The sequence below is a fragment of the Anolis sagrei genome, chromosome 1 (genome assembly GCF_037176765.1).
Source record: "Anolis sagrei isolate rAnoSag1 chromosome 1, rAnoSag1.mat, whole genome shotgun sequence".
Classification (NCBI taxonomy): domain Eukaryota; kingdom Metazoa; phylum Chordata; class Lepidosauria; order Squamata; family Dactyloidae; genus Anolis; species Anolis sagrei.
The window spans coordinates 235011752-235035157 of NC_090021.1; the positions used below are offsets into that span (position 1 = coordinate 235011752).

Sequence of the window (23406 nt, forward strand, 5' to 3'; positions counted from 1 at the left end):
ATCGATCAATATTTGATTGTTTATAAGTTATATTTATTTTATTTCATGTTTTGTTTTGATTGTTATTTGTTTGTTCTTGGCATTGAATGCTTTCCATTTGTGTTATACTTTGGAAATCACCCTGAGTCCCTTCGGGGAGAGAGGGTGGGTTATAAATAAAGTATCATCATCATCATCATCATCATTATTTTACTGACACAAAAGCACAGTATGTCACAGCAAACGAGATCTCTATGCAGGATTTCGTATCACAAAATCACAAGTCAAACGCTTCCCAAGCATCTAGGACTGTGTGATGTATTTTCGAATGATGTGTGCAGATCCAAGTAAGGCGGCCTCTTGCAGTTGACTGATAGTGATTTTGTCAATGTTTATTGTTTCCAAATGCCGGCTGAGATCTTTTGGCATGGCACCCAGTGTGCTGATTACCATTGGGACCACCTGTACTGGTTGATGCCAGAGCCTTTGCAGTTCGATTTTGAGGTCCTGCTAATGGCTGAGTTTTTCCTATTATTATTATTATTATTATTATTATTATTTGCAGCTGATTGGGCTATGAAACTTCAGATTTCAGGGAGGGGACCACATTTCCTTGCCAGCTGGAATCTAGCACAGAAAGACTTTCGCCCATTCATTTACTATTTACATTGGCTTTCTATTTCTAGGCAATATTTAATGTCACAATTCCACCTGGGTGCAACAAAAACAGAGGTGGGGAGCCATGATGATCCCATCTGCTTTATTAGGACCACTGTACTTCTACCCAAACTCTTCCATTCAATTTGGATATAAACACTTTGCAGCATTAACAGTCAATGACTCTATTATATTTTCCTTTGGTATTGTGTCTTCAAGGTGCTCAAGACAGAGCAGAGACTGCCTTAACTGTGAGCTTACATAAGCAGCTCTGGGAGCCTTTTCATCTGACAAGTGGGTGAAAAATTCCAAATGCACTAATAAATATAGATGTGTCACACACCCTACACACAGTAACACATACCTAAAGCCTGAAGGAACACAATCTGTCCTACCGTTCAATTCTGCTGCCTATGGAGACTAGCCTTAGGGGGTCCTCTTGCAAGGGGATGCTTTCTCCACCACAGAGGGTTCAGCTATTTCTGCTGAATACATGATTATCTTTATTTTTTAATGGAATGACAGAGCTCCCTAAAATTTGCCATATTTTCCATATGGCTCCCTATTTAAAAAGAATGTCACTGTCACTGCTGCTGCCCACTCCACAGCCTTTGACAGTACATGGAAGACTTAGGGTGCATCTACACAGTACATATAAGACAGTTTGACATCACTTTAAATGCCATGGCTCAATGCTATGCAATAATAGGAGTTTTAATTTTCCAAGATCTTTTTGCTTTCTCTGTCAAACTACAAATCTGAAGGTTCCATTGCATTGACCCACGGCAATGAAAGTGGTGCCAAACTGCATTAAGATGCAGACAAACTCTTTGACATGACATTTCCTCGAGTCCTACAGTCACCATGGAGAGTGGCTGAACAGGTGGGGAATTCTGGTTGTTGCAGTTCAAAAAAGTAACTTTCCCAAGCACTGGCCCTTGAAAATGTCATTCTCTTCTGCAGCATTGACCGAAAGGAGAACTGTCCTTTGGCACACAATACAGATCCTTTGATTTCTAGGCACCCATATCTCACTCCTCATCCCTAAGTGTTGGTGACATTATTTTCCATCAACATTCTCTATGGAGAGGGAAACAAAATTTCACAAACTCATCCAAGGCTCTGGAATCCATAGTTGTTCTCACCCAATGAAGTAGATGAGCCATCACCCAGTGGGTACTTCTGGTAGCGGGGGACACCAAAGGGTGGCATCGCATGGAACTGCTGGGCCAGCAGAGGTTCCAAACGGGAGGCGCATGGGTCTGCTGCATGGAACAAGTTGTAGATCTGCTCACAGGCTGGGCGCATCTGGGCCACTGAAGGAGTAAAAGAAAGGATGTGGAATCCAAAGCTCACAGAAATCCCTTTTTTCAGTTCCTATCATCCCAAAGAGAGTTTTATTTTTCCAATTAAAAACACGTTTTGAACTAGTGAAATCCTGAATTAACAACAGAACAGGAAAGCAAAGGAATGGTGGAAGATGGCAGTGAGAAAGAAACTTCTTACCATCCAAGCCGGGCATCACAGTTTTCCGAAGAGCAAGTACCAGCCCCAGGGGTGAACCAAACAAGAAGAAGCCAGACACCTTGAATTCCAACTTTCCAACCATGATGGGACCCTCAAAAGTCTCCACCATTGAGGATGAAGAGTTACTGCTACGTCGAGGGTCTCCTTCCGCATCTGAGCATGGCACAATCGCCTGCAGGCTGGGAAAGACATTAATAGATGCTGTCACTGCCAAATAGTACTCACACATCTTCTTCCTTATCAGTGCCATTAAGGAAGAGCCCCTGGTGGTGCAATGGGTTAAACCATTGTGCCAGCAGGACTGAAGACCGACAGGTTGGAGGTTCGAAACTGGGGAGAGCACGGATGAGTTCCCTCTGTCAGCTCCAGCTCCCTATGCGGGGACATGAGAGAAACTTCCCACAAGGATGGTAAAAAATCAAAAACATCTGGGCATCCCCTGGGCAACGTCCTTGCAGATGGCCAATTATCTCACACCAGAAATGACTTGCAGCTTCTCAAATTGCCTCTGACACAGAAATTAAAAAGTGCAATTGTTCTAGAAGGTTTAGGATGTCTCTAGGTTGGTATGTTCATTCTGTCTGTCTGTTTGTCTCTCTCTCTCTGTCTCTCTCTCACACACACACACAATAAATATCACAGCCACATCCTCAAAAAACAAATGAATAGTGAATTTACAGGATTGTAACTGTGGAGTACATTTGTTGTAGGTACCCTACTCATTTATTATAATAGACACTAGGCCACGTACTTCAACATCCCAAAACCTCGGCGATTTTATTACTTCATAACCACAATTTCCCCCCTTTCTTTGTGGATAAGAGCACAGAGCATATGATTGACTGAGATTTTCAGCATTTGTTTGCAATGTGGAAACTGAAGGCTTCCATTCAAAAGGGCAATTGTGAAAATGAAAGTAATGCTTATGAAGACTGACACCAAAGTTGGTTACAGATGGAGGGAGCCTGATGCCATCATTTTCTTTTTTTTCTAAATGCGTAACAAATCTTCATTTCCTATCTTGATGGATTAGTTACAGTAAAGGGAAAATAGTGGGTGGGGGATATGAGAGTGCTACAAGGGGAAGACGATGCCATCTCACTCTGCTCCAGACAGAATTCTAGGAATGGGTGAGTGCGTGTGTGTTGAATTTTAAAAGCCTCCTCTGGAAGGATGCCAAGCTAATACACAACAAATATTCCTGGTTAGCAATGCGGATTGCTAGAGCTGTGCATGCTATAAGATTATACGATGTGCAACCCTGCTGCTATAAATTAAACTATTTTTTTCCACTGTGGCACTTTAGTTATTCCATTTTTGCCATTATTCTTTTTTAACAGTTCATCATCATTTTAATAAGTTGCTGTAACTGTTGTTTTGTATTAAGCAATGATGGGGATTACACCTGAATGCGGTGTAAATCTGCCTCAGGGGCAAAACATTCCAGATGAAAAGAGGCTCCCTGAGGCTGAAGCAGCACATTTTGTGCAGGCTCTTTAGCATCTGAAGTAATTGGTTAAAAGTACTTCAAGATGAAGGGGAAAAAAACCTCTAGAGAGCTCAGGTTTTGTTCCTGTACAAAGTGGTTTTAGTTTTTGGAATCCACATAAATGTTGGGTTGCTGTCAGTTTTCCAGGCTGTATGGCCATGTTCCAGAAGCATATTCTCCTGTATATTGTCGAAGGCTTTCATGGCCAGAATCACTGAGTTGTTGTAGGTCTTTCGTGCTGTATGGCCATGTTCTAGAACCTACAACAACCCATTCTCTCCTGATGTTCTGCTTTAGAACATGGCCATACAGCCCAGAAAACCCACAACAACCTATTCTCCTGATGTTCTGCTTCTAGAACATGGCCATACAGCCCGGAAAACCCACAACCCATTCTCTCCTGGCGTTCTCCTTCTAGAACATGGCCATACAGCCCGGAAAACCTACAACCCATTCTCTCCTGGTGTTCTGCTTCTAAAACATGGCCATACAACCTGGAAAACCTAGGACAACCCATTCTCTCCTCACCTTCTGCTTCTAGATCATGGCCATACAGCCCGGAAAACCTACGACAACCCAACCCATTCTCTCCTGATGTTCTGCTTCTAGAACATGGCCATACAGCCCTGAAAACTCACAGCAACCCAGTGATTCCGGCCATGAAACCCTTCAACAACACACATAAATGTTTTCTTCATTCCAAGCATTACTTGAGAACTCTCAGCATTACTAAAGCTTTTAACTCCTACTCCCCAGCTCAGTTTAAACCAAACCAGTCCATTCCTAAATGAAATATATCTATATTTGGCTATGGGTTTGTACTTTCTCAAAGATGGCCAGAAAACATAGCTATATTTCCAGAATACAGATGCAATAGAGATTAAGCAAAGAAAAGAGGCATGTTAGCACTAAAACAAAATTATTCTAATGCTTAAGTGGTGTAATATTACTAAAGCACTTTAGCACTTTGACTGTCATTCCTGACTTTAAAAAAAAGGGTTCAGCAGAAATGGGTAAAAATCAATTTCTGAAACGTTGCATGAATCACTGAAAAATACTGTTGGAAGAGATCACATAGGCCATCCAGTCCAACCCCCTGCCATGAGAGTGAATGTGACATGTGGTCAGACAGGTGAAAAGGAGGGAGGGAGAGTCTGGGTACAAACTCATGAATATGCAGATCAGTCAACACAAAAAGAGCCAAAATGTTTCATATTTCCAGAGGCATTTCTTTCCATCTAGAACAGTGGTTCTCAACCTGTGTGTCCCCAGATGTTTTGGCCTTCAATTCCCAGCAATCCTAACAGCTGGTAAACTGGCTGGGATTTCTGGGAGTTGTAGACCAAAACACCTGGGGACCCACAGGTTGAGAACCACTGATCTAGAAGTATCCTAAGTCAGGCCTTCAAGCTGTCTGTTAGGCAACTCTGCTTATCTGGAATTCATACTCATTGCTAAGGGTACATCTATACCAGGGATTGTACATCTATACAATCTTTCTAAACAGAGGGTCAGGCCACAGTCCCTCAAACTGTTGGCGGGCCGGATTATAATTTGAAAAAAGCATGAATGAATTCCTTTGCACACTGCACACATCTTATTTGTAGTGCAAAAAAGCACTTAAAAACAATACAATAATTAAAATGAAGAACAATTTTAACAAATATAAACTTATTAGTATTTCAATGGGAAGTGTGGGCCTACTTTTGGCTGATGAGATAGGATTGTTGTTGTTGTGTGCTTTCAAGTCATTTCAGACTTAAGTTGACCGTATGCAAGGGCCAGGTAAATGATCTTGGAGGGCCGTATCCGGTCCCCAGGCCTTAGTTTGAGTACCCCCGATCTATATTGTAGAAGCAGTGTAGTTTGACACCTCTTTATGTGCAAAGGCTCAATGCTATGGAATCATAAGAGCTGTAGCATTACAAGATCTTTAGCCTTGTCTGATTGTGCCTCACCAAAACACAAATCCCGTTATTCCATAGCACTGAGTCATGGCAGTTAAAGTGGTGTCAAACTACATTACTTCTACAGTGTAAATGCCCCCCCCCCCCCCCCCCCCAGGATTCAATTTCTCTGGGAAACCAGTCCAATTGTAGCAATTATTTAACCTGGAAGGCTGCTCTGCTCAACAGCTGCTCACCTGGACAAGAAATGATGCTGTTGTAGTAACGAGTCACCCTCCTGTGCCACGTTGTCACTGCGTTTCAAGGTGGGTGGGAGTGCCCCTGGCTCAGGACTGGCACGGCTCATCCCCCCCGGCACCTCTGCCTTATCAAGCAGTGGATCCCGCACCACAGAAATTTCTGGAGAAAGCAGCTCAGTGTTCTGAAAAAAAGAGATTGGGGAACAGCAAGTGTACATCTCTGTTCTACTGAAGAAATTAGGAAACATACAGACAGCACTTGGTATATGCTGAGGTTTGGTTCCAGGACCTCCCATGGATAACAAAATGTATGGACTGGATACTGAAGTCCTATTATATCAGTGGTTCTCAACCTGTGAGTCCCCAGATGTTTTGGTCTTCAACTCCCAGAAATCCTAACAGCTGGTAAACCGGCTGGGATTTCTGGGAGTTGTAGGCCAAAACACCTGGGACCCACAGGTTGGGAACCATTGCATTATATAAAATAGTGTAGCAAAGTGGGGTCCCTTATATAAAATGGCAAAATCAAGGTCCGCCTTTAGGATATTTTTAAAAATATTTTCATGCTATGGATGGTTAAATCCATGGATGCAGAATCCATGGGTATAGAGGACTAAATCTACTTCTGGGAGTTTTTATAGACTCAGAATTGGCATGGTCTCAAAAAGAGACGGAGCCAGCATGGGCAACTGCTTGATCAGAACAGACCACATCCCTGAGTACCACTGCCCACTGTTGAAGCCAAATCAGAAGATCTTGCTCCTCTCATGTTCATTCTGAGCCCCCCACCCCAACCCCCAACCAGGTGAGAAGGCTTATTAACAAAAGACTCTCCCCATAAATGTACAGCACACTAACTTATCAGCACAGTGTGACCCAGCACCAATAGCCCAAAGTGATAAAAAAGAACAAAACACACGAATAAATGTTATCTCTTCCATAGGAGGCTTTTCTTTGTAGCAAAATAATATGGTTGCACTATTTACAAAAACAAGGTTTCCATAAATGAAGTTCTTTAAACTTTCTTCTTTGCTTCCACACTGGGCTTCTTTCTCATGCAGATAAAATAGCTTCACGCTCACAGAGACTTTTCTCACACCAAACTTGCACAGGAGCTTTTCACACACAGCAGCCTTCACACTGGAGCTTCACACATGAGGGCCTTTAACCTGGGGCTTCATCTCACCAAAGCTTCTCACACCAGGCCTTCTCAAACCGAAGCCATTAACACTGAGGCCTACTTCACACTGAGGTCTTCCTCCCAGTGAGACCTTTTCACACTGAGGTGAACTAACACTGAGGCCTTCATATACTGAAGCCCACTAAAACACTGAGGCTTTTCTCCCACAGAGACTTCTCACAGACTGAGGCTACTAAGCTATAGGCACACCTGCTTATATTGAACTGCTGAGTCATTGCATCCATTTAACCCTTTCACTGCTGGACTCACATTTTTGTAATTAAAAATACCTAGTTAATTTTAAATATTTCTGACACCCTCTCCCCTGGTGAGCCTTTTTCTGCCAGCCACTTTGATTTTCTCTCTTAAAATTGAAGAGAAGGAAAAGACTAAATCCTGGGCATAGGAAAGAATGTTAATCTCTTGGCTCAATCACTGACCATGCTGCCACGGCGGCTGCTCCCACGACTGCCAGACCCACCGGCACGGCTATGGCATAGGGCATCAAAGCCAAGGATGCCTCCAACGCAGTCCCCAATTAGCAGCACCTGCAAAAAGAAAGTGAACATCCAGGTGTCTTCATGCTTATAGATCTTATCATACAAAATGGATAAATTTCACTAGGATAACAACAGCGTTTATCACATGACACTGTTTCTCTTCTATTGTTCTTCCACTGGGAGATCAGTGGAAAGCATTTCTTTTACAAAATGACATCATTAATGGATTTTCTGTGTGCGTTTCTAAAAGAAAATCTTTCCAAATGGCATCCTACTGGGGAGAACAGCAGAAAAGGAACAATGTCATGAGATGCTATTAGCCAGCTGCAATTGCAATTTATCTGCCCCATGTGATAAGCTAATATGTCAGAAATCATTTGTAATTAGTTGAGATCTCATCAGAGAAAGCAGGAGCCCCTGGTGGTGCAATGAGTTAAATCCTTGTGCTGGCAGGACATGTCAGAGTTTCGAATCTGGTGAGAGTGTGGATGAGCTCCTTCTGTCAACTCCAGCTCCCCTTGTGGGGACATGAGAGAAGCCTCCAAGGATGGTACAACATCAACCATCCGGGCATCCCCTGGGCAACGCCCTTGCAGACGGCCAATTCTCTCACGCCACAAATGACTTGCAGTTGTTCAAGTCGCTCCTGACACGGAAAAAAACAAACAAAAACAAAACAAAGACAGCACAAGCTCTGCCAATTTCTCAACCAAAGGCAAAAAGGTAAGCCCTAAAAATTACATCCCCGCTCCCTATCCTATGTGTAGGTCCAAACCAAGGTATCTTGGGGAATTTAGTTTTAAAAAAGGAAGAGGGGTATATAATGCAAATATGTGAACAACCAACAGTTCTTTGTAAACAGGTATGAGGGTCAAAATGACTTAAGAGTTGTACTGGAGCTAGGACCTTCTTAATCAGGAAATGACCTAGTTGGGTTGATGGGAAGGTTATGCTCAACTATCCTTAAAGATTACCTATCACTTTTCTTCCAACTCATTTTGCTTCAGTATTTTGAGAATTTTACTCTTCCTTTGCTCTAATTCTATCTCAAAAGAAGACAAAACAAATCAAGGACACAGGATAAAATGGCTTGGTCAGCAGGAACATTTGGGCTCTCAGAAATGTATGCACTTTTCAAATGGTTGGATAATATGTTGTCCTTCAGGTGTTGCACCACTACTCCCATAAACCGTAGCCAATGCTGTGGATGATGGGAGTCATCGCCCATCTCTGGATCAGACCTTTTCTGGCTTAGCACATAGTAATTTAACATCAACCTATCCTATGTGAGCCTTCTGAATTCCCTGCCCTCTGACCTGACCACAGAAGCCGGTGCCATCAGGGGAGTGGATGAAATTGGTGTAGGCCTGGTTGGTTCGAGAAATAACAGTCGCCACCGCATTCTGGTAACCGCCTGAGGAAGTGGCCAGGAGAGGCAAAGCAGCCAGTGGGATGTGATCTTGGCTACTGGACAGACTGTCATCGTCATGACTGTAAGGGCTGAGCCTGGGAAGGTAGAAGGAAGAAATTATCAAGACCCACGTTCAGATCCCAAACTGCTGGACAGCCCAAACTTTTGCCCAGAGCTCCGAAAGTATCTGTTTGACAATCAGATCACTTTCTGGACTAAGCTCTAGAACCATAACTAGAGCACTGACATCCTCCATTCCGCATAGAAAGAAAAAGCACTCTCAGAGTCAAGTGCTAGAACTGCCATTGGGCTAACAGCCATTCCAAGATGAAACCAGCAGCATGAGATGGAAGTTCCCCCAAATAGCCAAAATGCATGAGCATCTGGGGGAAGAAGAGAGCCAGAGAGCTGAAAAAAGAGGGAAGAGAGTTTACTCCAAGAAGCTCCTCCACAACACCACATTAAACACTGTTCCCCTCTCCTGGATACTCACTCTCAAAGCAATGCGTCATCCGCATCACATTCCTTTCCTATTTCAATGCACACACTATCAAAAAGGATGCTTTTCTCTACTACACAAAACCTATCAAAGGTTTAATTCCTCTGCAGCCTAGGCAGAGAAAGTACTGCCATTCGTGCTGAGCCCCTTCACACTTGGCTACAGATAGATTGAAAGGTGGACACCCCCAGCCCCCACCAAATCTTCCCAGAAGTCTGAGAGAACATGCTTCCTACTTGGAGACAAGAGTGTAGGCCGCGGCACAGATTGGAGGGCAAGACACCAGGCGGAGTGCAACATGCCCCAATGCCTCTGGGAAATGCAGGCGAGTGACTGAGTCCAAGGTGGCAGTGAGGGTGTGCACGTCAGCTTGCTTGGAGCCAGGCTCTCCCACACCTTGGTCCAGGATGTTGCCACTGTGGAGGATCAGGAAAAGCGCATGGATGCGGCACGTCCCCGAGAGACCTTCTGAGCTACCCTATGGAAATCAGAAATAGGGGAAAGTGATGATTATGGCTGTAGTTGACTGGAGATATGGCTGATATTATGCAATATGGATGGGAAGATAATAACCTCCGACCCTGGGGCTAAATCTGGCTTTCTGGAGTTTCTCAGATGGTCACGCCTCCTTCCCCACAATACTTTGGTGGCTTGTACAGTCCCACACCTCTCCATTCTAAAATTTTCAAATGCTGCTTCTAAGGCTTTAGTACTGGCAGCTTACTACTAAAACATCCTAATTCGTTTGGTCCCAAATGTTTACCTTTAGTTTTGCTCACTATTTGAAAGCATCGCCCGAGTATTGTTGAAGGCTTTCATGGCCAGAATCACTGGGTTATGTGAATTTTCCAAGCTGTATGGCCTGTTCCAGAAGCATTCTCTCCTGACATTTTGCCCACATCTATGGCAGGCATCCTCAGAGGTTGCAAGGTCTGTTGGAAACTAGATAAGTGAGGTTTATATATCTGTGGAATGTCAAGGGAGGGGGAAAGAACTCTTTTCTGCGTGAGGCAAGTGTGAATATTGCAATTGGCCACCGTGATTAGCACTGAATGGCCTTCCAGCTTCAAAGGTTGGCTGATTGCTCCCTGGGGGAATCAAAGAACACGAAAGGCACTGCAGACTAATTCAACCTGAGAAGTCAGCCACAGCACAGCACCTGATGAACCAGCCTGGACACAGCATATTATTTAAGAACACAGAAATGCTGGACCACTCTAACAACCACCATGTCAGACTACACAGAGAAGCCATTGAAATCCACAAGCATGTGGACAATGTCAACAGAAAGGAGGAAACCATGAAAATGAACAAAATCTGGCTACCAGTATTAAAAAAAACTCTAAAATCATAACAGTAAATAAAGAACAACACTAAAAAAAAACTGGGGAATTCTAGATAAGAAACAATTAGGGCTAGCTAATGCATCCCAACAAAGGATTCCCCCAAGCAGCAATCAACCAGGCTTTGAAGCTGCAAGGCCATTAAATGCTAATCAAGGCGGCCAATTGCAATATTCACACTTGCCTCAAGTTGACAAAGAGTTCTTTCTCCCACCCTAGACATTCCACAGATATATAAACCTCACTTGTCTGGTTTCCAGCAGAACCCCCCCCCCCCCCCCAAACCTCTGAGGATGCCTGCCATAGATGTAGGTTAAATGTCAGGACAGAATGCTTCTGGAACAAGGCCATACAGCCCAGAAAACTCACAGTAACCCATCCCCTGAGTGTTCCAGTAAAACAGAATTTTGTGTTTGGAATTAAGGAGGTTTCCCACCTTTGATGTAAACCATGTCAAGGGAATTGAACCTGGTACCATGAAATGCAGCCAGGATCCTGTGGCTTGTTCACACTAAATAATTACAATTCAACTTTAACTAGCATGGTTCTGTCCTATTGAATCCTTGGATATGCAGTTTAAGGAAGTGTTTAGACCCCTCTGCTAGGGAGTTCCTCTGCCCCTTTTGAGCAAAGTATTAACCATAGGATGCTATAGGACAGAATAATGGTAGTTAAAGTGGAATAATAGCACTGCAAATGGACCTTCTGGAAATGCACCTGTTAATACAACCGTTAAATACCCCCAAGTTCTCTTCTTTGGCTTGTTTCAGGAGTATACTCACCTCCAAGGGGCCAGGTACAGCGACCCCATCGCTATCTGGTTTGGCTACCCCAGCAGCATCAACTGGAAAGACAATGATATTTAAATGAATGGTACAAGTTCCAGGAATAAATAGCAGAAGGAAAAGCAATGCCAGGGTCTAAGGACATCAACCAGATATAGGAATGCAAAGATTATAAGTGGCCCATCAAAGACAAAAAGAAAGAGATGTGTCACCAAAATGCCTTGCTTTTACAACAACCCGTAGTCCAGGAAGCTGTGTGGTTATGCTTATGCTGCAAAAGTTAGACATAAAACCTAATACAAAGTCCAACAGCATATATTTTTAGTTTTGCTTTCCTTTTCTTAAAATAAAATCTCCAAGTCACACAGCAAGAGAGAAAGCCCCTGAAATATTTCAGCTGTTTGTGCAGAACAGCTTTTTAAAAAACAGAAGATTAATAATATCTTAATGTGGGCACCACTGACTACTAGAAAGGAAGAAGCGAGCACCCTCAATTTAAACCTTTCTGTCAATTTACATCCATGCACCTATCAGAAATATTAGAAATTAACTAGGTATTTTTAATTACAAAAACGTGAGTCAAGCACTGGATGGGTTAAATGGATGCAGTGACAAAGCAAAAGCTGTAGTTTTATATCAGCAGGTGTGCCTGTACCTTAATAGCCCTCAGTATGTTAGAGGTCTCTGTGGAAGAAAGGCCTCCGTGTTAGTAGGCCTCAACATGAGAAGGCCTCAGTGTAAGAGAACGCCTTAGTGTGAGAGAAGTCCCAGGTTGAAGGCCATTGTGTGTGAAGATCCAGTGTGAAGGCTGCTGTGTGTAAAGCTACTGTGTGAAGCTCTTGTGCAAGTTCAGTGTAGAAGAAGCTTTGTGAGAATGAAACCGCTTATCTACATGAGAAAGAAACCCAGCGTGGATGCTAAGAAGGAAGTATAAAGAACTCTGTTGCTGTAAATAGTGCAACCATATTATTTTACTACAAAGAAAAGCCTCCTATGGAAGAGATAACATTGGTCTGTGTGTTTTTGTTCTTTTTATCACTTTTGGCTACTAGTGGTGAGTCACGCTGCTTACTCTGCTGTACATTCATATGGAGGGTCTTTTGTTAATAAGCCCACTTGCCCAACAGCACCCACTCCAGATTCCTCACCACTGGCTATGCTAGCTAAGGCTGATAGACTTCGAATCCCATCTGCAGGGCCACATAATTTCCACCAATTTTACAGTCTCACTAGTGGTGAGTATAAAAAATACAGTCTCACTAGTGGTGAGTAGAAAAAAATAACAATATTCATTTTCTAAAAATTAAACCAACCCCTTTTTGAATATATCTGCCATGATCTCTAAATATTCCAAATACATAACTAAATTATGTAAAACTAAACATAAACACAGATGCCCACACAAAGCATCTCCACAAAATTTGGTCTGTTTTTTTAAAAAATGTATGCACAGATGTGTGGCCAATGAATTTGGTGTCTCTTATCAGTTATGTTCAGAAGTTATGTTCAAGGTAAGAGACCAGAATGGACGCACTCCCATGGCCCATTCCATTCTGTGTTACAGACGCCAACACCTTTTTTTCTTACCAAGAACATCATCTGGCTCAATGGGTCTCTCCAGAGTGTCGAGAAAATCGTTGGAGTTCCACTTAGTGATTTCCTTGGCAAAAACGTCATCGCTGTCTGAGAAATCCTCTAGGGAAGAAAAGGTCATTGAAAAACTCACACAGTATATAAGCACTGTGAACACATATTACTCCCACAACAGCTTCAGCCACAATTGTGCGTGAACACGAGACAAACTTAAGGTATATAAAAGGTAGGTTTCACAAGTCAAGTCAATGATGTATCTAGTCCAGTACATTCTTTCCTGGAAAAAGCCCTCTATAACAATTCATTAGTCTTACTATGTGTTGTTTGCAGACAGGACTAAAAATGCCTAAAAATGTGACTAAGGACTCTATCCTCTAATGTGAACATAGCATTGAACGAAACATGCAGAATAATCACAGGATGTCTTAAACCTACATCTATTGATATACTCTATAAGCTAGTTGGCATTGCCCCCCCCCCCCCCCAATGTGCGACGGGAAGTTGCTGCTAACTATGAGAGAAATAAGGTTGAACCCTGTGAAAGCCACCCACTGCATGGCTATCAGCCTCCTCCCAGTAGACTCAAATCAAGGAAAAGCTTCATGAGAACCACCACTCCTCTTAACCTCCTCTTATACAAAACTTTTATCACTGAACTAAGCTTTATCTCCGCATCAGCACACATACTGCTGTACAAAGAATTAAAATAAGACTCTTATCACACAAATACATCTTATGAGTCTGGACAGTCTTTTATTTCAAAAAAGATACAATTTCCACATGCAATCTACTGAGATCTCATTCATGCAGATTAGCTGCTGTATTGTTGAAGTTGCATCGGTCAGAACCAGAGATTGGAAAAGTTACTTTTTTATATAACAATATATATTGCACCCTTCTCCCCGTGGGGACTCAGAGCAGATTACAGTATAAACAGATACCAGCAAACATTTAAACACTCAATGCCCTGTTATAATACAATGAGACACACAAACAAAGGCAAAGGCTTCTCCTTTCATTTCCAGCTTTGGAGGCAGTGCTCATCTCTGGCTCTAGGGGAGGTGCTGTTCTCCATTTCCAAGCTGAGGAGCCTGTGTTGTCATCTCCTGGTCGTGTGACCGGCATGACTGTTTGGAACATCTTACGTCTTTCCTGCTGAAGCAATACCTATTTATCTACTGAAATACATGTTTTTGAACTGCTAGGTTGGCAGGAGCTAGGGCTAACAGCAGGAGCTTATCTTGTCCCACGGATTCAAACTGCCAACTTTCAGGTTAGTAGTTCAGCAGCACAAGGGTTTAACCCATTGTGTCACCCCAGCCCCCTCTTTTTTGGACCAGAATTCTCAGAGAGCTCAGCCAATCTAGCTAGAGGGTCTGGGATTTATAGTTCAAAAATAACTTTTCCAAGTTGTTCATTCTTAACAGCAACAAGGTCCTCTTTCTGTTCTGCACCTTCTTTGGACACAGACTTACCATACAGCATGTTCCCTGTCTCTTACCATGCGCGTCAAAGAATTCCTCCTCAGAGCTGTTCTCTGAATCTCGGGCAATATTTTGCATTCTCCACTCTGATAAGCTGTGTGGAGACACCGCAGCTGTGGAGACATAGTAAGCAGAGAAAGTATCCCTTATCTAGAAATCTGAAATTCAAAACACTGCAAAATCCAATATTGTCCACATGGGTGGTTGAGAGAGTGACACCTTTACTTTCTGGTGTTCAGTGTACACAACGCACAAAATTATTTAAGGTATTGTCTGTAAAATTGCCTTCCGACTATGTGTATGATGTATATGTGAAACATAAATGGGTTTCAAGTGTAGATTTGGGTCCTATTTCCAAGATAACTCATTATAAGCAAAAACATGTTTTCCTAAATCTGAAAAAATCCAAACCATAAAACACTTCTGGCTCCAAGAACTTTAGATAAGGAATACTCAACATGAAACAGCAATATATCCTAACATTCATATAAGGATCACAGGGTGGCTCACAACATAATTAATTCAAACAATTTATAATGATTTAAAAATGTAGGAATAATTTTAAAAGTCTGAAAGCAAACAATTTAGCAAGTTAAATCAAGCTTTAAAGTAATTTTAAAGCATGGGCATTTTCTGTTTTTTTTTCTCTCCATTGGAATCCATGTCTTCATTGGACACCAGCTAGGCCGCTATGGGGACTCGGGGAGGATATTCCACAATTAGGGAACCACAGCAGACATAGCCCTTGCTTCACTGGTGGGACACAAAGCAGGCCCTCTCCAGCAGACCTCAATCTTTGGGCAGATGTAAACATAAAAAGGTGGTCCTTCAAGTACTGAGATTCTAAGTCCTAATAACTTTAAATGTTATCACCAGTATCTTGAATTTAGATTGAATGTGCATTGACAGTCAAAGTAAAACTGTTATTACATGGTTCCGATACGGTGTTCCAGTCATTAGTCCGGCTGCTGAATGGTACACTAGAGTAGACTTTGGGGCTGTCTTCAAGGGCAGCCCCATGCAGAGTGCACTGCAGTAGTCAAACCATTACCTATACATGGGCGACTGCAGCTAGATTATTTGGTTTGAATAACTCAAAATGGCTCCTAGTTCCAGACTAAAGGAAATGTGCTGTTACTCCATCTGTCCCTCTGTAATGCATTTTTGGTAGGAAAAAAAGGAAGAAAGAATGGTAGAACACCGAACAATTACAAATCAACATTTTTTTGTCTAGACCGTCTGTAAAATTCCGTTTTTAGATTTATTCAGTGGAATAATAAAAGGCTTGTCCAGAAAGCTGCAGATGTAGGAGATAATCCCTTATCATAGGCTGAACTAAGAGAAGTATTTCTATGAAGAGGAAAAACTTTGGTCTTATTGCAACTGCAAACTCTGATATCAGCAGCTTACTGTAAGAATATGAAGGAAGGCCTCTGCTGTGAGGAGCTTCTATTTTTATAAACTTAACTGAGACACCTTCCATTTGTGTCAGACAAAAAAAGTGAGTGGTGAAATTGACCAAGACAAATAGCAGACAATTGTTACAGCAGTCAATTTCACAACAGAATTTCTGTGCAGTTTCTTCCTCCTTTGAAAAGTCTACACAAATTCAGGTGCAGATACGAATCCCTATCCATTCATGTGGTAATTAAAACACAGAACTATAATCCCTAGGTGGATGCAGGAATTAGAGATGGGGGTGGAAAAAGGGGGAAAGAGAAATGTGTATTTTGGGCATTTCTCCAAACCATGGACACTTCTATCAACTTCTCTCTTTAAATGAACATGTGTGCCCACCAGAATGCCACCCAGATGCTTGCATAAGTCAAAGATTTTGATAAAACAATGCAGAATGTGTCAAAATTATTTTATTGATCTTCATCATGGGGGTTTTATGATGGTTAGGTTGGTTGTTATTGCTTTTGTGTTATTGTTTACGCACTTGTTGTATTTTGTCTGTTTGCACCTTTGAATGCTTTGCGAGCCACTGGGAGTCTCTTTGGGAGATGGTGGCGGGGTATAAAGATTTTGTATTATTATTATTATTATTATTATTATTTTACTGACACAAAAACACAGTATGTCACAGCAAATGAGATATATATGCTAGATTTCATATCACAAAATCACAAGTCAAACACTTCCCAAGCATCTAGGACTGTGTGATGATGATGATGATGATGATGATGATTTTTATTACTACTACTACTACTACTACTATTATATTAAAATGCAGGGTGGAAAAACTGAGAAAGGTTATGTTTGTGCTCTGGGACCCTCTAGGAGCCACACAAACTATCAAAAGAAAATAACACAACTCCTCACAGTTTCTATAAATTCACTTCTGGTTTTCAAAAATAACTATTTTTTTTAAATGTTATACAGTATGGAGAAGTGATTTGTTGTAGGTTTTTTTGGGCTATATGGCCATGTTCTAGAGGCATTTTCTCCTGACGTTTCACCTGCATCTATGACAAGCATCCTCAGAGGTAGTGAGGTCTGTTGGAACTAGGAAAAAGGGTTTATATATCTGTGGAAGGACCAGGGTGGGACAAAGAACTCTTGTCTGCTGGAGCTAGGTGTGAATGTTTCAACTGACCACCTTGATTAGCATTTGATGGCCTGGAAATGCCTGGAGCAATCTTTTGTTGAGAGGTGATTAGATGTCTTGATTGTTTACCCTCTGCTGTTTTGCTGCTTTAATTTTAGAGGATTTTTTTAATACTGGTAGCCAGATTTTGTTCATTTTCATGGTTTCCTCCTTTCTGTTGAGAAGGAGAAGTATGGAGAAGGCTTGCAGCCTATTTAAAACAGCAAATGGTGCAGCCGAAGGCTTCCAGGAGCAGCAATTCACTATCTGTGTTTTTATTTTTTATTATTTGTGGTAAAAGGGGTCAGTCTGGAAACTTTGGAGGAGCTGAGTGTAAATAAAAGCATCCCTGGGAGGTGTGAGGAGGACACATACAGCTCCAAGGCTGCACTTCATACATCCCTCGTCAAAGCCAAGAGAGGCAAGCCAACAAATTATAAAAGAAAGAGTCACTCAGGAATTCCTGCTTAATCCAGTTTGAGAGCAGGGACAATCTTCTATCTCGATCTCAATTACAGGAGCCAGTCAGCCCACCCAAGCTGACAGGAGCTATTTTTGCTGTTATTGTTGCTGTTGTTGCTGTTATGGTCTCAGAATTCCCCCCCAAACAATACAACCAGCAGCTTTTCTGATCCCAGCCAATACGGCAAGCGGTTTTTTTGATCTTAGTCACTGTAATTTTATAATAATCCACCACACCAGAAGCCCACCTCCAGCAGCAACTCTCATTTATTCTCTAAGGGGGGTGGTGTTCTACTTTCCCTACAACCAATGCCGTTTCTCTGTTTCCACCGAGTACAAGGATTACCCACCACCGTGCTGAGAAGAGTAGGATGAGCGGGAGGACGTTGACCACTGCTTGGCAAAGGGATCATCCGGGGAAGAATCGGGAGCCCTCAGGGTATCAACTCGGTCTTGCTTGTCGTGGTCTCCTAGTTCATCTGCTCGCTCAGGGCTGGGCTGAGTGGGGCCTGTAGCAGGCTCTATGCAGGTGGCCATCTTCTGGGCCAGCATACGTGCTGTCTCTTCTTCCAGCCTCCGGATGTCGTCCATGGTGAGATCTGTCCACTCGTCCTGCCAACACCACGCCTGGCGGTGCGCTCGCAGCATCACTTTTCGTAGACCTGCAGGAGGCATCCAAAATCATCGCAGCCCAATGCTGCCCAAGTTCCCCTTACGAAACCAGAGTTTATCCCACTCATGAAGAGCTATAGTTTAAGCTCCCACTGCATCAAGAAAGACAGCACTGCCTTTGATTCCAACTGAATGTTTCTATGAGACTTGTAGTTTTATAAAATCTTTAGCCTTCCCTGCCAAAGAGTGTTGCGGCCTCACCAAACTGCAAACCAAAGATTCCATAGTATGGAGAAAAGGCAGCTAAAGTGGAGTCAAGCTAAATTAATTCTACAATGTAGATCAGGCATGGGCTAACTTCGGCCCGCCAGGTGTTTTGGACTTCAACTCCCAGAAATCCCAGCCAGCTTATCTGGTGTTAGGAATAGTGGGAGTTGAAGTCCAAAACACCTGGAGGGCTGAAGTTTTCCCAAGCCTGATGTAGATACACCCTAAACCCCTGGAACTTGTATCTTCCCTTGCCCTTGCTTTGAGGGGCTGCAGCTATTCATAACCAGTGTCGAACACATCTCACCACACTAAAACAGTGGATGTGGCTCTTAATGAGACATGCCGCATTACCACAGGCTGTCTGCACCCTACACTACTCGAAAAATTACACTACCTAGCTGGTATTGCACCACCTGACATCTGCCGGGAAATAGCAGCCAATGATGTAAGGACCAAGGCAGTGACATCTCTGGCCCATCCCCTGTTCGGATATCAGTCAGCATGCCAACGCCTTAAATCAAGAAATACTTTTCTAAGATCTACAGAGATACTCACAGGAACACCTCAGCAAGCAAGAGTCCAAAAGTGGCAGGCTAAAACCCAGCATGTCAATCCATGGCTGATACCAAATGAGAGACTCCCTCCTGGGTACACAGAAGACTGGGCAACTTGGAAGACGCTGAACAGACTGTGCTCTGGCATCACGAGATGTAGAGCCAACCTTAAGAAATGGGGCTACAAAGTGGAGTCCACAGACCACCTATTACAATGCAACCTGAGCCCTGCCACATGCACAATGGAGGACCTGCTCACAGCAACACCAGAGGCACTCCAAGTGGCCAGCTACTGGTCAAAAGACATTTAGAATAATGGCAAGTTTTTAACTTTGTGTTTTAAATACATTTTAACTGTCCCCTCAATTTTCTTCTGACATGATAAATAAAATAAAATAAAATAAAATGGTCAATGGGCTTAAAAACAGCTACAGGCAATCCCCAAGTTACGAACAAGATTGATTATGTAGATTGCTTTTAATTTGAATTTGTTTGTAAGTTGGAACAAGTACATTTTTTAAATGTAACCATAGCCAAATAAATATATTAGCTTTGGATAGAATAGAGAAGGGTTAACACCCCTCAGGTGTTTGTTCTGCTGTCTGTGCCCTTGTTCAGGGGATTTCATCTTACTTTCTGTCCCAGTGATAATTGGACTTCGAAAATTTTGGCTTATTCTGAAAACAGATAGGTGAGAAAGCTTCATTGGAGACACCTTTTTCCCATGAAAACTCTTTCAAGAGAGAATTTCCCTTCTGAGAGGTAGATTTCTCTCACTTCTTGTTGTCTTACCCCCATTCTTAAATATGAGTCATTTGTAAGTCAGATGTTTGTAACTCAGAGACTGTCTGCACTGATATGCAGGAGGAATCCCTTGACACTAATCAGAGGAATATGCAGTACACTGCCCATGAAACAATAGGCAAACAAATAATCAGTTCAGAAAAAGTAATCTTAGAACCTTTAATTCAAGTTCTCCCAAGACACCTGGAATATCAATGGATCTTTAGACAGTCATTAAAGCACATTTCACTGTGAAGTTGTCTTGGGGAAGTGTGAAGGCCAGTTCAGCAGGGAGCATTGCACAAATATGGTGACACAGAGAGAAAGCAAGAATGATGCTTCTGCCACTTCTACTAAAAGACATGCCACCCCTTTCCCTTCCCTGGAAGGTCTCCTTGTCCAAACTCATTTGGCTTGGTGGAGAAGGACTGCATTGGAGGGAAATGTGGAAGCTATCCTCATATACTCACCAACATCATGGATGAACTGTTCAATCTTGGACTGCATGCCCCAGTAGCGAAACTCCACTTTACAAAGCTTGTAGGCACACATAAGAGAGTCATTAGTTGCATTCTCCAGCCAGTCATCTCCCAGGGGTCCACGACCGGTCTTGACTGAGCGATAAAGTCGTGGATCTTCTTCCACCTTATATTCACTGGGCGAGATGGGGTCCCGCACAATGTCAATGGTATCTGGATAAAATGGAGGAGAAGATAAGCTAACAGTAAATGTCTGGCATCCATTGAAAACCAAAGATGTATCTAACAAACAGGACTGTATTATATTAGATACTCCTTTAACTGTAGTGGTATCATCTTAAGGAAACATGGGATTGTTGAGGTATGCAGAACTCTCTGCTATCTTGTGTTAATGCTCCAATCAGGCGATAATAATAATAATAATAACAACAACAATAATAACAATAATAATAAGGATTTACTGTATATAGGCTGACCTGAACATAAGCCGAGGCACCTAATTTTATCACAAAAAAACGGGAAAATGTATTGAGATGAGTATAAGCCGAGGGTGGGAAATGCAGCAGCTACTGGTAAATTTCAAAATAAAAATAGATATCAATATAATTCCATTAATTCAGGCAATAAAAAGAAATAAATAAAAGAATAAAATAATGGAAATGTTATAGTAACAGTAATAATAGAGTAAAATAATGGAAATGTAATAGTAACAGTAATAGAGTAAAATAATAAATGTAATAATAATAGAGTGTAATAATAATAATAATAATAATAATAATAATAATAGAGTAAAATATTAAAATAGACTCGAGTATAAGCTGGGGGAGGGGGGCTTTTTCAGCCTAAAAAATGGTTGAAAAACTCAGCTTATACTCGAGTATATATGGTACCTTAATTTGTTCACTTAACTAAAATATCATAAAATGAAGCCATGATGATTAAAGCGGCATCATAATGCTATAACTCTGTAGTGCAAATACACTTTGGGATAGATAGCATTCCTATAGATCTCAAGACTGCCTTTCCCTGCCAAGTCAAAGCCTTTCTTCCAACCATGTATTAAAAATATTATTTCATCCACTTGTCATTCTGTACACATTCCTTCCTACTTCTCCTTACACAGAAGTCTGCATTTTCCCCTCCACTCTGTATTCTTAATGCATACTTTCCTTCAACAAAGCTATGCACTAAACAGATGACTCCAGCTTACATCCAACTTTCCTTTCAAATGTCAACAAAGATCATGCATTAGCCTTTCTCGTCCTCCCTGCTTAGCAATAGTAACTTGTTCTATCAACTCTCAGTATAATCCAAAGTGATGCACAGAGTTCCATGTCTGCACACTTACCGACAATTCTCTGCCTGCGCTCGGCAGCATTCAAGTTGAAGATGTTGTTCTGTTTTCCAGCATCCGGACGGTAATAGGTCTCAATCTCAATAGAAAATTTCTCCACAAAGGGACAGGTGTATCTGCAGGGGGAAGGCGTGACAATGACAGTGAAAGCCCTGCCCCACCCAACGCGGGAGCATCACGCCCCACAGACTCACCTGAGTAGCCGGCCGCCTCCTTCCAGCCCTTGGCCTTCCCTCTCCCCCTCTTTACCTGGTGCGGGTGTACGGATAGGCGTTCCAGGACTCCTCTTCCACCTGCAGAGCCGCCTTGGGCAGGAGGGCCCGGAACCAGCTGGGGATGTGAGAGCCCACGTGGTAGATCTTGTGTGTATACTGGCCGTTCCCGCCTGGGCCATCGCTGTAGGGCCGGTTGGACAGGATCTCAACCCCACTGCCCTCGCCACTCGACTCCTCACGGCTTTTCTTCTGGGGAGCAGGAGAGCCAGCCCTGCTAAGCCTGGGCCCCAATCTACAGACCCCACTCTGAGCCCCACTCGCCCCTTGTGCCCCTCAGCTCTGCTCGGTTTCTGGCACTGCAACCTGGGCAAAGAGAGGGCTCTGTTTTGCCACACGGATACCCCTCAGGCAACTCTCTATGTTCTACCCTATTCAATACTAATGTTACCTGGATCATGTAGAGCTGGGCCACCTGGTACTCCGTCAGGCTCATAGGCAGAAGGATATGGTACTCTTTGATCAGCATTTTGGCAACCAGGCCCTGAGGGTTGAGACAAAGCACATGGTAAGTGCACCTTTAAGAATGCCAGAAGGGAAAACATTGCTGTAGCAGAGCAAGGGCTTACAGGGTCAATGTGCTGGCACATTTTATTCAGCAAGGGCAACACTGACATATGTTCTTTAGTGGAGACAATATGTCAACTGCCTACCACCACCACTGCCCCACATTCCTTTTTTTCCTCTGAGGCACACTGCTCACAGAAGCTGGTATTCTTCGGTAGACAACTAAATATCCTAAGGAAGCATATTCTGTGCGATCTTGTCCATGGTTGGTACTTGGATTGTGTGTGTGTGTGTGTGTGTCAGGAGCAACTTGAGAAACTACAAGTCGCTTCTGGTATGAGAGAATTGGCCATATGCAAGAACGTTGCCCAGGGGATGTCTGGATGTTGTACCATTCTGTGGGAGGCTTTTCTTTTTCTTTTTTAAAATCATTTTTATTGCATACATCTTTGAAGGGGGTACATAAAAAATTCAGGATTTAAACAGTAACAAGGGAATTAATGGGGAAATAGGGGAACAGGGGGATGAAAACAAGAAAAAAGAACAAAAATGAAGAAAAAAAGGAGGGAGTGTGTATACACACCCACACCCACACACACACATATATATCTGTACATACAAAACAAAATTAATCAAAAGGATTGGGGTGCATTTGAGAGGGGTAGTACAATGGCTTACGGTAATGGGGGGTCCCTGTGGGAGGCTTTTCTTGTGTCCCCATGGGAAAAGTTGGAGCTGACAGATGGGAGCTCACCCTGCTCCCCGGATTTGCACTGCCAACCTTTTGGTCAGCAGTCCTGCCAGCACAAGGGTTTAACCACCAGCAAATCCCAGGTGCTGTGGGCTATATTACAGAAGATGAAGCCATCTCTGAGTATCCCTTGCCTAAGAAAGTCTTGCAGAATTCATGGGGTAGCCATAAGGACAAGT

At 42.7% G+C, this 23406-nt stretch overlaps 1 protein-coding gene across 1 annotated transcript in view; it reads right to left on the reverse strand.

Moving 5' to 3' along the window:
* The window catches only part of PITPNM1 (phosphatidylinositol transfer protein membrane associated 1), a 50612-nt gene that overhangs the window by 19355 nt on the left and 7851 nt on the right, over positions 1-23406 (reverse strand). Inside the window, exons 2-15 of the mRNA XM_060771459.2 lie at positions 22361-22453; positions 21947-22161; positions 21692-21813; positions 20335-20556; positions 17996-18307; positions 14611-14706; positions 13104-13211; positions 11514-11575; positions 9625-9866; positions 8795-8984; positions 7419-7526; positions 5796-5980; positions 2143-2342; positions 1782-1952 (exon numbers count right to left, since the gene is read on the reverse strand). Coding sequence (XP_060627442.2) covers positions 1782-1952; positions 2143-2342; positions 5796-5980; positions 7419-7526; positions 8795-8984; positions 9625-9866; positions 11514-11575; positions 13104-13211; positions 14611-14706; positions 17996-18307; positions 20335-20556; positions 21692-21813; positions 21947-22161; positions 22361-22438 — 2311 coding nt within the window. The 5' untranslated portion in view covers positions 22439-22453. The remainder of the gene's footprint in view (positions 1-1781; positions 1953-2142; positions 2343-5795; positions 5981-7418; positions 7527-8794; positions 8985-9624; positions 9867-11513; positions 11576-13103; positions 13212-14610; positions 14707-17995; positions 18308-20334; positions 20557-21691; positions 21814-21946; positions 22162-22360; positions 22454-23406) is intronic.